The sequence below is a fragment of the Panthera onca genome, chromosome B4, assembly GCF_046562875.1.
Source record: "Panthera onca isolate mPanOnc1 chromosome B4, mPanOnc1 haplotype 2, whole genome shotgun sequence".
Classification (NCBI taxonomy): Eukaryota; Metazoa; Chordata; class Mammalia; order Carnivora; family Felidae; genus Panthera; species Panthera onca.
In genome coordinates this window covers 65,207,948-65,223,486 of record NC_138345.1, presented here as the reverse complement: position 1 = coordinate 65,223,486, position 15,539 = coordinate 65,207,948, and the positions used below count along the sequence as shown (strand labels likewise).

The 15,539-nt window shown below is 39.0% G+C and overlaps 1 protein-coding gene and 1 long non-coding RNA gene across 4 annotated transcripts in view; both read left to right on the top strand.

Annotated features, from left to right (window-relative positions):
- The first annotated feature begins 3,436 nt into the window (after positions 1 to 3,436).
- The window catches only part of SYT10 (synaptotagmin 10), a 66,502-nt gene continuing 54,399 nt past the window's right edge, over positions 3,437 to 15,539 (top strand). For 2 of the 3 annotated variants that reach the window (XR_009617348.3, XM_060657945.3), the window contains exon 1: positions 3,439 to 4,255. Coding sequence is in view for 2 of the 3 variants with exons in the window: in XM_060657945.3 (XP_060513928.2) it covers positions 4,105 to 4,255 (151 nt within the window). In the remaining variant the exon portion in view is untranslated. Of the gene's footprint in view, positions 4,256 to 15,539 lie in introns of all 3 variants that reach the window. The other variant, XM_060657946.3, reaches the window with a different exon arrangement.
- Positions 4,654 to 5,776, top strand: LOC132694535 (uncharacterized). Its single transcript, XR_009617349.3, has 2 exons — positions 4,654 to 5,048; positions 5,591 to 5,776. It is a non-coding gene; the product is annotated as an uncharacterized LOC132694535 (long non-coding RNA).

Sequence of the window (15,539 nt, the reverse complement as noted above, 5' to 3'; positions counted from 1 at the left end):
ACAGCTGCAGAGCCTGGAGCCTGCTTCAGATTCTGTGTCTCCCTCTCTCTCTACCCTTCCCACATTCACACTCTGTTTCTCTCTCAAAAATAAATAAACATTAAAAATTTTAAAAAAAAGAAAAGAAAAGTAGGTAGCCTTTAAATATTGCCCCACATCCCTAGTAAAAGATTAGATAGCCCTCTCTGATATTTGGGGGGTGCTCCAATTCAAAATAACTTGAATCACCCTGCAGTGAACACCCTGTTTTTAAGCCTTACTAATATACCTAGAGCTTCAACTCCATATTTTACTGGTATTTATATTTGATTATTTGGATGAGCAAACATCTGAGAAATCTTACAACATGAAAAATGACAACAACAAAACAAGTTATTCAGAGAAAAAAGATACAAGACAGAAGCACAGATGGGGGAGTTAAAAAATATATAATACGGTCAGAAAGATAAGAAGAGATTATAGTATGCATGAAATAAGAAACAAGAACAACTACTAAGCAAAAAACTATGCATATCTTAAAACTACAACAGTTGAAATTGTGATTTGATAGAAGGCTCAGAAGAGAAAGCCTAGGAAATCTCCCAAAAATTAGAGCACAAGGAGTAGGAGGTGGTAGAGATGCAAAACTGAAGAGAAATGAAAATTAGAGATTCAATCTTAGCGGCCAAAAATTCAACATAAAAGAGTTCCAGAGAGGGACTACACAGAAAAACAGAAGGAAGAAAAGAAATAAATCAATACAATTTCTCAAGATTGCAGGATTCAAAAGTGAGTCTGTTTGAAGTGCTGAGTATCCATCAGGACGAATGAACAAAAGTGAGCACAGCCGATAGAGAAGACACCAAACCTTCCAGAGAAGAGATGAATCAGGCTAATCAAAGGATCTGGAGTCAGAACAGAAATAGACTTCTCAGTAGCAATATGCATCCATGCAAATGAGAAGTTTGGAGTCATCTTTCCAGTTGAGAGTGAGTGGTGATGCCACTCTTCAACTTAAGGAATACAGGAGCAGGCCCAAGTATGTACAGGCGATGAGAATTGGGCTCATAGGAATCTGAGCTGTAGAACACAGAAAAGTAAGGTAGGGGAGCTTTAAATAAGTTACTCGTCTCTCACCTTCATTCAGACTGAGCTCAGCTGTTCTGAGATTTCCTCATTTACCCACCTTCTTAGTGCCTGTCACGGAGATCAAGTAGTATTTGAAATTCTAGTCACAGGAATGATTCCCAGATTCCCCTTACTTTAGGGAGATCTCTACCTGAGAAGATAACTCCCTCCCCTCCATATTTTGAAAGAGCCATAGGGAGGGGGAGAAGAAAGAAATGGAAAAGGATTGAATAAGGAGGGAAATCACAGTATTGACCCTTCAGAATTACCCCTGAAAGAGGATGGCTTAGCTTATACGGATGGGAGCGCTGGGGGGCCTGTTCACCTCTACACCAATTCCTCCTTGTCTTAATGCAGGGATCATTCAGAAGGAAGCTGTGTCAGAGACCTGCCTGTATTTTTGGACTATTAATGCCTCATATATCACTTAGTATAGCAACTGGTGCTTAGTAAAATCAATCTCACCTGCTCTCCCCTCCTTTACTGTTCAGCAACTCCTTCGGAGTGTGGGTGGGGAAGTAAATGCAAATCTGTATTGCTTGGTTTACTTGATGGGTAGGCTCTTGTTAGTTCAAATAGTTGGCAAAAAATTTTTAAAGATTGTGAATTGACATTCTTGTCATCTCATCCTTCAGCATTGAAAATAATGACCTTGAATGCAGTTTCTACATTCCCCACACCTCTTACCGGAGCTGTTAATAAGTGACAAGAAAAACTGGTTTGATTCATCTGCTAATGAGCTGTAGAGATGGTCTAAAGATCAAAGAAAAAAAGCAAAACCTTAGGAGATTTAGATGAAAGCAAAAATATTTCAGACAAAAAAATTCAGAAAAATGAACATACAGGTGAACTGCTTATTGTGGAAACACGGGGAAGAGTAAGCAAGAGGCGAGGAACAGGATAAACAAATACGGGGAAAGTTATTTTCATAATCTGTTTACCTAATAATATTGAGCACTGAAATCAAACAGTAGAGGGTCATGAGAGAGATCTGCATTACTCCACTTAAGCAATTAGAATCTAGGTAGTATAGAGCTAAATTACTCATTTGGACTCCCACATAACAGTTTGCTCATACAGTAAATATGAAAGCACAGCATTGCATTGCAGGTTGTTCTACAGGAGGGTGTCTAGACTGGAGGACTGGGAGGCAAGGACAGCTGGAAAGGGCCTTATTAAAGTGTGTTTACATTGCTCCAAACATACAGTAGATATTCAATATTTTTTGACAGTGAAATTATTTTGAAATAGTCAATTTTATCTAAAAACCATCCAAAGCAATGTGCATAAAAACAAAAAGCAAACGAAACCTTCAGATTTTAGTTTGTCTTGATTCACAATAAAAATACTCCTAGTTATACCAATTGTCCTATGAATCAGGTCAAAATGATTCAACTAGTGAATGCTTATCTACTGTGATTCTATGCCTAGTATTTATAGTAAGTTTACCACAGTGTCCTTACACAGGAAATGATTTATCATAAACTGTCTATATAAATATGCCCACAAGGTCAGGATATTCCACTTCGAAAATAAAGAATCCTCACCTAATAAAGGTTAAATCAATCTTCAGGTTATAAGCGAGTATCAAACTCTGCCCCAAAACAATTTAAAAACAATGAAACCCATTTATAGTAAATGTGAACCCATTTACTATAACCGTGTGGCCCATACTTATTAACACTATTTTGTAGTTGTAGCTCCATGAGTAAGCCCGTTCGCCTTAGAGAAGTGTTGCAACAGAAGAGTCCCAAGGCTTCATTTTACAGATTGAAAGAAGGATCTAAAAGCAATTTCTTCAAGGTTAAGCACAGGTGTGTGTGACAGATATGAACTTAACCCTTCTCCCCTTTAAACCCAGGTCTTGTTGTTGTTGTTTTCAGTATTCCAGTGCAGAAGTGATAAGACAAGTTGTGCATTCTTAACTGCCAATTACGGATTAATCGACAGTGAATATTAATACAAGTAAGATTTCGTTTTGTGAAATACGTAAGAGAATTAGAAAACAAAGTCAAAGGCAATAAATTAAAATCTGCTTATTCATAGTATTTATGCATCAAGAAAAACTGAATTGGATAGATAGGAAATGTATCTTACGGTGAATTTCAGTAATAGCAATAAAAAGAACTCTGGAATTAAATTTTGTCTCTAAATCATCATCGTTAGAAATCATTTTGAACGTGCTTTCCAGGCACACTTCTCTTTCTCTGTAGACATCTGACTTGATTATTCGCCTATTCGTTTTTAAAATTTAACTTTTTCAGTTTGTCTTCAGTTGTAACGACTTTTCAGAAAAGTAAAACTAGACAGACCACGGAGAGCCACACACATGCAGTAAAGTTGGAGAGACAGGAAGCTGAGGGGCAGACGGAGGCTGGGAAAAAAGTACGGAGAAAACGAAGATTTCTCTATCCCCCTCCCCGCTGCATCGTGCACCTGCAGCCCAAGCTGGGGTCCCGGCAGGGACGAGGAGTCGCGCCTCTTGCAAGGCCACCTCGGGCCCCTGACTGAGCGCGGAGGGGGCGCTGCGGGTGCCTCAACCGGTCTGCCGGCCCGCGCCGGGCTGCGATTGGACGCGCCGCCGCCAGCCACCAGCCCAAACACTAAAGCGCTGGGAGGAGGCGGGGGGAGTTCTAGCGAGTCGAGGGCTTTGGCTTTTTCACGTCTCCCCCACCCCCTACCCTTCCTCTCCGCACTCCATGCCGGGTCTCTCTCTCCAGCTCGCCGCGTCTGGCTGGCTCCCGCCGCAGGAGACTTGGCGCAAACCTAACCGCCGCCGCCTCGCGCGCTTCCAGCCCCAGCCTCTCCGCCTTCCCCTGCGCCCCCCGCTCGCGCCATGGGGCCAACCTGCGGCTCCTAAGAGTTGCCGCTGGGAGCAGCGCGCTCTCCCGCCCATTTCCCCACGAGCGGGCGATGGCTTAGGGCGCCAGAGGGGCCAGCCCAGAGGTACCGGGAAGGGGAAATTCGGCCGGCCGACTGGGGAAAAAGAGGCCAACCATGAGTTTCCACAAGGAGGACGGAGTGAGCAGCCTGTGCCAGAAGGCGCTGCACATCGTCACCGAGCTGTGCTTCGCGGGCCAGGTGGAGTGGGAGAAGTGCTCGGGCATCTTCCCCCGGGACAGGGGCAGCCAGGGCGGAAGCAGCACAGGTAACCGGGGAGGGCCCCCCTCGTGTCCGCGCGCTCCGCCGGGACCCCGCGCGGCGCCAGGGCGCCTGTGGGACGCCGCGCCTTCCTACCTCGCTCCTCTTTCCGCTCAGCTCCCGGACACCTGGAGCGTGGGTTCTTCGGGTTTTGTCGGCTCGACTCCGCCTGCCCGGCTTCTTCCACCTCCCCGGCGTGCTCCGAGCCCGCCGCGCCGTCCCTCGCTCGCCGCCGCTCTCCCACGCCTGCGGGCTCCCTTCCGGGGTGGCGAGGCGAGGCGAGCGAGGGCGGCGGCGCACAGCCTGTTACCCAGCGCTGCCTGCGAGAGCCGCTCGCCGGCGGGACTCCAGCTGCCGTCTCTCGTGTCGCGGGTCGCGAGCTTGGGGAAGGGGCCGGGCCGGAGAATCCCTGCTTGGACGCGAGAAACCGCCTTGCAAATAGGGTTGCCTTGGCCTCCGGGAGCGGAAAGGCTCCGGGGGCGGGGGAGGAGGGGGTGTAACTCGCGGCTACAACCTGTCGAGCTTTTGACAGTGTCCGAACCCCTAATTAAATGTGATCTTGGAGGGTTTCGTGACAGCGTTGGCAAAACAGGGATTCTTTTTTGAGGCGACAACCAAGGCTCGGGTCACATATAAAGTGGAGGAAAGAGAAAAGATTAGAAATTCTTTCTACACACATGCTGTCATGCACACCCCAAGCGCGGGCATCCTCCCTCTCCCTTCACGAAACTTGGAAGAAATGGGGTGAGATGGAGAAGGACACCGACCGTCAGAAATCTGGAAGTGGAAAGAAGCCTCAGGTGACAGGTTTTTCTCCGAGGGTTGAGGGGAACCGTATCAGAACTAGTGTTTGGTCACTCCTGGGGAAAGGGTTTTAACCACCTGCGCAGTGCTTGGTTAGTGTAGCCTGTTGTCCGTTCACACGAGCGAGAGGGACTCCAGAGTTGCGGGCCGCGTGATTTCGAGAGTCCCTTGTGACGGTCGCTTGTGGCTTTGGGCGACCAACAAGCACTGCTTTCGGGATTTTCGGCAACGGGCTGGAAGATCGCCATCTCTTCTGTAGGTCTTGTTTCTTCCCCTTTGCTTTCTGTCATTTTTGTCCTCGTGGCGGGGCTTCGTGGCTTGAGGGCAGCCAGGGCAACAGGTGAGAGCTGGACCGCTCAACTCAAGCGGAGCGCGACTGCCCACAGCTCTGCGGACTGGGGAAGGGGGCCAGGAGGGCGCACTGAGTGAATCTCTCCCAGCCACCACCACCACCACCAAAGAAAAGGGAGAGGAAGGGGAGGTGGGAATAGATGTGGTTTAGCTTTTCCCTACCATTATTTAAATGGACTATCTGCAGGGTTTTCAAATTCTCTGATCGTGGCAACCGGAACCAAGAGAGGCTTCTTTTCTGTCTGCGGTTGGCAGAACCTGAGAGATGCTGCTACTTGAACCCTGGAGCGGAAGGGTACATGATTGGTGCTGTCCCCATGCTGGACACTTAGACGTTTTGTGCATATACAAATAAAACAGTCTTTTTTCACTTGTTCAGTAGGTGTTGAATTCCAACGAGTGTATCAAACAACTATTAGTGGAAGGAACTGGGTGAACACAGTGTATATGTGTGTCACGTGCATGGTTGCTAAGCATGAGATAAATACCCAAAATAGTGTGACCTTAAAAGTCCTCTGTGTTGATATTGGATAAACTCTTCTGAAACATCTTTAGCGATCGACATTCTAAAGATAAGACTCCGAGAAGGGGGTATAGTGGAAGAAATTAAAGTATTTAAATTTAAATACCTGTAATTTGGTCATTTAACGGTTGATGCTGTGATCATCTGTTTGTGATCATACAGCAAGAAGTAGTCTCCTGGTTCTCAGATTGGCTGCTAATGAGGAAAACTGTGCAGTCGGAAACCAATTGCTAGCTTATAAATCTTTCTAAATATACAACCATATAAACTTAAGGTAAAACACAGTATATGAATTGCAGAAAGGGTGTTGAGCGTGTCCTAAGCCCACAAGAGGTAGTCGTAGTTCCCATTCCTTTTGGCCTTTCCCTTGGAAAGAAAAATTGGGGAAAAATGAGTCTAAAACAATTTCATGGATATTTTTCTTCTGTAAAGAGAAAATATATGCTATTCAGATGGAGTATTTGATTTAATATATGAATATATTTTTAGTGGCTACCACTAAAGAAGACATTCTGTAAGGTTGTATGAGATCTAAAGATGCACAAGATTACTTTACATTTTCCATTTGTAAATCTGTACAATTAGAAATAAAATACTTTAATCCATAAATAAACTCCCAATACCAAAAGATATCTGCAAAATGGATTCACATATTACCTACTGAATCTTTATATTAGCCACTCAGCTTCACATTATTCTTTGTAGTCGATTTTCTTGTAACTTAGCACTTGTGCCCTTTATTCTAGGTCTCTAAATATATGTGCTGCCGAAGCGAGCAGTAGGTCTCTAAATAAAAACACTTCCAGTAGGTGACCCTTCTACTCACTGTTTGTTGAATAGGAAACACATTATTGGTAGGAGGGCATCTACATTGAATGGCACAGTGGTTATTTACTTTGAATGTTAATCAGCACTGCCCATATGGTGTCAGTTATTCAAAGGGTGAAGTGACAATTACAGGCTTCCAGATTGTGTATATTTTTAGATTCCTTCCCATAGGAGTAGAGGGGGAGAAATTCTGGTAATCCCAATTAAAGTCATTCTACATTAAAGAACTTATGAATCACACATATAAATAATATATTCTCCTACCAGTGTTTTAAGTGCCAATAAAGAGCGGGCTCCACCATCCTCTTTACTGTAACAGCAGTAGCAGAAGCATCAGCAGTGTTATTGGCATTAAGGATCTACCAATCAAGTTGACTAATCCCATATTTTCTTAAGATTTGTGACGAATTAGACTGCATCTGCCAACACCAATTAATTTACTTTTTTGGAATAGTTTATTAGAGACATTATTGATGTCAGCATTACTAGCACACTGGAAAGTTCATCATGTGTAATTTTTAGAAAATCAAATGTTTGCCCTCTCTTTACCTCTGACCCCCACCCCCACCCCCAATAGACATGTCACCAACTAAATTCATCTTTGTGCACAATATGATTTAATACTTAGGGAACATACAAAACAATATATCAGCCAAAAATGTTATTTTTCAGATATACCATGACTAATACACATAATAGTTTTGGAACTGCATTTGGGTTCATTTCCGGTCAGTCTTTAATTGCTGCCCCATATCCAAATGCTTATGAGGTTTTAGGAAAGTATGTTGCTTAAAAGGCAGGCCTCATAAACCATAGCTAATCAAACCCCCTGAAGCACATAGTCACATCACAATTGTATAGACCTAACCTTAATTTAAATATTTTCAATAAACATTTAATTCATCATTGTTTTGATTTTGCATTTTAATACTTTTAATTTGGGACTAAAAATTCTAAAATAAAAGTTTAAACAATTTCTTTCTCAATTTCTATGTGTATTCCTGAATTTTGTAGATGTAGGGATCAGTAGGTATATGGCAAAGAATTTCTTTGAAGTTACTTGACTAATAAAGGAGATTGCTAAGTAAGATTTTTAAAATTACACTGTGATTCTCTGAGATTGAGTCATTTTAAGTCTATGATAAGGGCTTAAAATGAGTAAGGGTGTTTCGTAGGTTTTTCTCTACAGACACAAAGCAAATGATTACTTAATCTATAATTCTGGTACAACTACACACTGAGTTTTACACATTCTAATGATTGTATAAAGAGTTACAATTTAGAAATATAGTGGAAATTTTTCCTCAAAACTTGTAAATATGAGACAGAGTAATTGAACCATAATAAATTCAGATACACCCATATATGAAGAAGGATGTAAGAAAGGATTTTTTTCCTTCTCCCACATTGTCACTCCAATGAAGAATGCCACTCCAATCAAGAAAGTCTCATTTTTACATGATCATCAATACATACTATGCTTGGTATCATTTGTTCCCAAGGGAAATGAACAACTGCTTTCAAAGGCCAAGCCAGTGTCCGCAAACACCTACTTTTCTTAATTCTGAGATATCAGTATTTTGACAATATTGACAGGATTTGTTTTGCTTTCATCTTTTTTCTTCTTGAGACAAATTAAGATCTATATTTCTTCTTTTTAAAAAAAAATTTTAAGTTTATTTATTTTGAGAGAGAGGCAGGGAGGGGCAGAGAGGGAGAGAAAATCCCAAGCAGGTTCAGCGCCACCAGCACAGAGCCCAATGTAGGGCTCAAACTCACCAACCAGGAGATCATGACCTGAGCTAAAATCAAGAGTCAGATGCTTAACCACCTGAGCCACCTAGGCACCCTTATATTTCCTCTTAAATGAGCTGTGAATCTCTGAAATCAGATCCTTACAAGAATGATTTTATATATAAGATCTATAGCTGTCCATTTCATTCAAATCCCATTGTCTTTAAAACTTAATCATTTTGTTTTATGGAAAAAATTAGTTATTATTTGGATACATCTACATTCATTTACAAGATTTTTTTACAAGATTCTGGCAGAAGATAAACATTATCACAAATGTTTATTGGAATCTCTAATGCCAATTAAAATTATCTATATTTTGAAAATACAATTGTGTTCTTCCTGATGTATACATTAAGTCAGTAGAACATAAGCTCTTTGAGAGCAGTGGTTTGTCTACTGTCTTATTCTCAGTGCCTAGAAAAATCTATGGCTCTTAGTCTCAATAAATATTTGTTGGATTAATGAAAGAATGAATGAATTAATAAATTCATCCTCAAGAAGCCACAGAACAAAAGGCTTGAAATATCAATGAACTAAATTATGAGTTTTGATTAATTACAAGAAATCGTATTTTGTTTATGATAATAGCAGAAATTAGAGCATTTTAGGTATTTAAAACCTAGAATATGAGCAAAATACTCACAAAAAAGCAACTGAACATCATATGGGTATCTGTTGACTTCCCACAGAGTGTGTTCAGGTAGAGCTATGATCCAGTGGCTAAATTTGTAAGTGTTGTGTAATAAATGTATTAAGTTTATGCAAGTTCTAGAAAAGTGGGAATATCTACTTAAAATATCAATTTATAATAGTAAAAGAAAGCTTGTTTGCTTAAGTAGAAACTAGCATGGGGAAGATAATCATCTTTTTTCAAATGCCTATTAGTCATTCCAGTTACAACTAGAAGTCATTATTTTGCAATGTTGAAAACGAAGGCAGGGAAAGTTAGCAACTTCCCCTCAAATCAAGCTAGTTAATGAAGCAGCAAGGATAAAAACCCAGGGTTCCTTAGGTTCCACAAAAAGTAAGCATAGGAAGATTTCCTAGGGGCATCCTTGGTGCCACAGGGCACTGGAACAAATGTTTGTAAAAAATAGGCTCTTACCTATCATTATACCGTTGGCTATAATTAGTGATGTATTGGAAGGTATTAAGATTTCTCAGTGTGTAATTATGACCCAAATTCCAAAATTTCCTTTTGTTAGATATACTGTCATACAAGCGTAAGACACAACATTCTTTATTTTTCTTACTTGAGTACAAGCATGCATATAATTAAGTGTACATGAGAGTTAATTCATGAATGCTTAGCTAAATATAATTGATTCATTTGAACAGTAAAATCATGTAAAAGATTTTACTGTGTTTGAAATGCACAACTTTGAATGCATATAATTATAAATATAGCTCCTTCTGTATGTCCATAAATAAGCCTATAATGAAAACAGATATTAAATTTCTGGTTAAATTATTTTTGTTACTTTGTCATTAGAAAAATAATACATTAAAATCAATTTTTGCTTTATTTTCCTACCATTTTTTGGGTATGTAAGTTTAGTAGTCAACCATCTATATATGTCATTATTAAAATTCAGTGCTATGATATCAAAGAAAACTAGGCCTCCTAATAGGAAGTGTTATTATTAAAGTTAAATAAATTATGTTGTTTATTTGTAATTTGTACAATACTGATTTTCTCTGTTGGTGGAATATCCAGCACTGGCAAAGTTTAGAAACAGTCCCTGACTGAAGCGATGGCTTCTTGTTATTATATAATAGTTTTCTTTTTCCTTATTTTATTTTATTTTATTTTATTTTATTTTATTTTATTTTTTAATGTTTATTTTTGAGAGAGAGAGAGAGAGAGAGAGAGAGAGACAGAGTGCGAATGGGGGAGGGGCAGAGAGGGAGAGGGAGACCCGGTATCTGAAACAGGCCCCAGCCTCTGAGCTGTCAGCACAGAGCCCACCATGGAGCTCCAACTCGGGACTGGTGAGATCATGACCTAGGCTGAAGTCGGACACTCAACTGACTGAGCCACCCAGGTGCCTCTTTCTTTATCATTTTAAATATCCTAAATGACTACTGAAACTGTAAAAGCTGACATCAACATGACTTAGGTAGACTGTCTGAAAATAAAGCTGTATCTATATATCTATATCTATATCTATATCTATATCTATATCTATATATCTATATATATAGATATATATACACACACACACACAGAAATACTGTATATGTATACATAAAATCATAAAATTGTTCTGTGATGCCTCAGAGCTAGAAGGGTAGAATGATGAAGGTGGGAGGGACTGATACTACCTTTTTTTCATCTGGGTGGATCCTGAAGTGTGTTACGATCTGCTATTTAACATTCTGTTATGGAATAGAGAACATTACAGTCAATTTAAAAAACCTTGTAAATGTCAATGTGTTCATACTGCAGAATTATTTTAATCAAACAATGAGGACTATAGCTTACAGTCTTTATTATTCCCTTAATTCTGTTTCAATAGTCATAGATTTATAGGAATAATGGATAAAACAATATTAAGCTTATTATCATTTCTAATATGTTACAATATGAATTGTTACTATATCTGAGAAGTGGTTTTAACATTATGCTTTTATTCAACAAATATTTATTGAACACTTAGGTAAAAGCCACTGTGCCAGACATAAAATGTACTTGTACTAGGCGGCCTGGGTGGCTCAGTCAGTAAAGTGTCTCATCCTTGATTTCAGCTCAGGTCATGATCTCACGAACCATGATTCCTCCATCAGGGTTTGCACTGGTAGGGCAGAGCCTGTTTGGGTTCCTCTCTCTCTGCCTCTCCCCCGCTGGGTGCATGTGCACACGTGTGCCCTCTCTCTCTCAAAATAAATAAATAAACTTAAAAAAAATAAAATGTACTTGTACCATTAATTAAATGCTGTACATAGTTCAAGTTATTGTAAATGTAGAATTAATAGATAATCACAGATTATAAATTATTTACTCAATTATGAACATGTGTAAAGATTTTTTTATAAGTTAGGATACTTTTATATCATATTGAATACCATATTTGATTGAATCTAAGATGCTATTGATTATAAGATGCACCATTATTTTATGTGGTACCAAAAAGAAAAAGAAATGTCACTAAATAAATTATAACTTGATACTTTGTTATCACAGAGTTTTTATTTCACATTTATGTCGAGACTTCTTTTAAAACAGGCATAAATTGTTGAAATCATATATCACTCTTGTACAAACATAAAAAGTAAAATAAAAGACATAAATGGGTTAAAATAAGTTTAAATTTGACCATGATTCTTCTGAATGGCTTTTTGATTTCAGAATTGGTGACACCATTGTTTTTCCACTCATTATTAGGCTCTGTGCCATCAAGAGTGCTGTCAAGAGTGGTAATGGTGCATTTTTTCCCTTAAAAGAATTCATAAAAGATATAAAGGCCATTTGGTGTTGTGCTCTAAGCTACCTGTACAATTATGTGCAATGTTCGCAATGTTGGCAAACTCACTGACTCACTGCCTTCTCCACCTATCCCCCAAAAGTTTGTCTTGTAAGGTTTAGTGCTAGGCTTTACTGTTTTCTCCACTGTTTTGGTTTTTTTTTGGTTGTTGTTTTTTTTTAAGCCACTTGGACTCATTCTATGGCTTTTTATATTGATGCCTTTGTTTTGCACATACACAGAGAAAATTATGACATACTTACTTCCTAGCTATTAGTGATTGTAATAAGCCATTGATACTAAAATATATTCAGATTTCAGAAAATGTAAATGTTTTAAAATATGCATATTATAATCAACTCAATATAGTATTAATACAAAGTTTTTATCATTTATTGAAATTCAAGAAAAAGGCAAATCAGTACTGTTAAAATGGAAATTATAAGAAGCATTGTTGCAAGGATAATATGTTGATTGATTATGTATTGGATATATAGATGAAAAAGAGACTGCTAGTTATTTCCAAGTATTCATTTCCCCCCTTTTATTTCACAGTATCAGAATCCTTTATTTTTATTTAGATACATAGCAGCATTAAAATAACTTATTTTTTTTTAATTTATAAATGACAACTTTTCTCAGCTTTCTTTCTGGTTTGCTGCAGCCACATGACTAAATCTGACCATCAGAATGTTAGTGGCAGTGATGTGTACTACTTCCAGGCTGTGCCCTTAGAATTAAAGGACAGACTCTCACCTTCCCTTTCCCCATGGTATTCTACCACCTAACTGCCTGGAACATGGGCATGGTAGCTTGCCATCTTGGACATTAAGGAGAAGGCAAAAACCTTTGAATAGCAAAGCACAAATATAAAAAAAAAAAAATTAGGACTCTAGACACCTTGAACCTGATGTGTATGCCCTGGCCTGCTTATGCTGGAATAGTTAATTACATGAGAGAGAAATAAACTTCTTCTACCTTGTTTAAGTCACTGTTAGTTTAGCCTCTTGTTATAGAAATCAGAATTATGCCCTATTATAATATTAGAGTTGACCCTTGAACGACACAGGATCCAACTGTGTGGATCTACTTATATGCAGATTTTTTCTAGTACAGTACTCTAAATGTATTTTCTCTTTTTTATAATTTACTTAATAACATTTTATTTTTTCTAACTTTATTGTAAGAATACAGTATATAATATAACATATAAAATATATGTTAATCAAGTGTTTATATTATTGGCAAGGCTTCTGGTCAACAGTAGGCTATCAATAGTTTTAGGGGAGTCAAAACTTATATGGCAGTTTTCAACTGGGTGGGACTTGGTGCCTCTAACCCCCTCATTGTTTAAGGGTCAACCACAACATCATCTGAATAGGATAAATAGGTTAACTTCAAAGATAATTCCAAATTTTTATCTTAGAAACAGTTTCCCTCAGCTTTCTTTGAGTAAGAGTTGTTGATTTGGGGCACATGGGTGGCTCAGTCAGTTAAGCATCCGACTTCAGCTCAGGTCATGGTCTCATGGTTCATGGGTTTGAGCCCTGGATTGGGCTCTGTGCTGTGTGGAGCCTGCTTGGGATTCATTCTCTCTCTCTCTCTCCTCCCACCCCCACTCTGTTCCTCCTCTACTCATGCTTTCTCTCTCTCTCAAAATAAATTAAAAAAAAAAAGAGTTGGTGATTTGGGTTTTATTCCCCTTCTTTCTCTATGGAATGATGCCGTAAATATGGTCTATGTTCAGGCAATAATGGGAAGAGACCAAAGAACAAAAGGCTTGAAATATCAATGAACTAAATTATAAGTTTTGATTAATTATAAGAAATCATATTTTTGTACATTTTGAAAATTAAAGAACTAGAACTTTAAAATTAAAAAAAAAATGATACAGAAACCACAGATAAGAATATCAATTAACGCAGTGGTGATGGGAATGGAGAGCACACCAATTGGTCTGTGCTTTTCTGTGTGATCATATCCATCTGTGTAGGTAGTAGACAATTAGATCTAACCCTTTTTAAAAGCCTCAGTGAATAGGACCATGCAAATGTTATGGTCTGGTTACATAGACTTTAGCAAAGTTCTGCTTTACACAAGTTTCTGAGGAATTAGCATTTTTTGGCTTACTCTTCTCTCTCTTTTTTTTTTTTTTTTTCCTTTAACATTTATTTATAAGAGACAGAGCATGAGCAGGGGAGGGGCAGAGAGAGAGGGAGACACAGAATTCGAAGCAGGCTCCAGGTTCCAAACTATCAGCACAGAGCCCGACACGGGGCTCAAACTCACAAACTGTGAGATCATGACCTGAGCCGAAGTCGGACGCTTAACCGACTGAGCCACCCAGGTGCCCCATGGCTTAATCTTCTCTTACTGAGAGTTTTTCAGAACTGGGTCACTTTATTTTGAATTATTAAGACACAATGAAAGAATAAAATCTTTATACCAAAAGTGAGTCAGAGACATCTTGACAGATAAGTAGACAGTGGTAAAGCAATGGTTATGCATATTTATGTAATCAAGCCAGGGTTTGAGCAATTTTAAACCTGATTATCTGGGCACCTAATCTAATATCTGTAAATTTAATTAACTCTTAATCTTCCCAAAATATAATAAGGTGAATGTTATATAATGAATTCTTTTTAACTATTCAGAGACATTGAAAATTTGAGATAGGGTCTACTCATCAAGTTTGCCTATTGCAAGGGTAACTTCAAAGGCCCTGCAGAGAAGGCAAGCAAAGCCATTTATATTCATCACCCTGGCCTCCCCATGGTTGACCTTTTTCCTCCAGTGTTCTTTTCTCTACCTAACCTCCCCAGTCCCCAACCACAAGTTCCTATGCCTTCATCTTTCTCACTTGGAAACTCCAGTCCTTTCACCTTTCTACTTCTCTATGAATTCTCTGTCAATAGATATGGCACCATACTTAATGATGCATCATTTCATCATTGCAATCGCTTTCTCCTTTGAAATATATTACATCTTCCAGTGCTGTGAGGAAGGGAGACCTCATTCATGAATAAATTCATCTGCTTCTCTATCCCTACACCAGAGCAATCAACTATTTAGGAGGTTTTAAAACCAGGCAAGCTAGTATCCAATGTCAAAAGAACCCTCAATTCTGAACAGAAATCCTGTGTTTTCCTATTCAATTTTCTCCTGTTCTCTACAATTCCTATTTTCAAACTTCCCCCCACTATATCTACATCATCCAAGCTATTCCCAAATATCCCAAAGTAACTGGCAGTTGACCCCAACTCCTACTTTGGAGAGAAAATACTACTTATAAATAAGAATTCACTTGACTTTCTACCCAAGACCTAAAAACTTCCCTGATTGCAGAACCATCCTCTTTTACTTGTAAAGGAAAAAGTGAGGCAATTCTTTCACCTTTGCTTCGGACCCCATCCATCCATTTTCACCATTTATGGGACTTCATTTAATTATTCATTTGCTTAACTTTCTATGTCTTCTTGCGTGCTGATTCCTTCCCTTAAGTTTTAAAACATGCTTGAGTATTG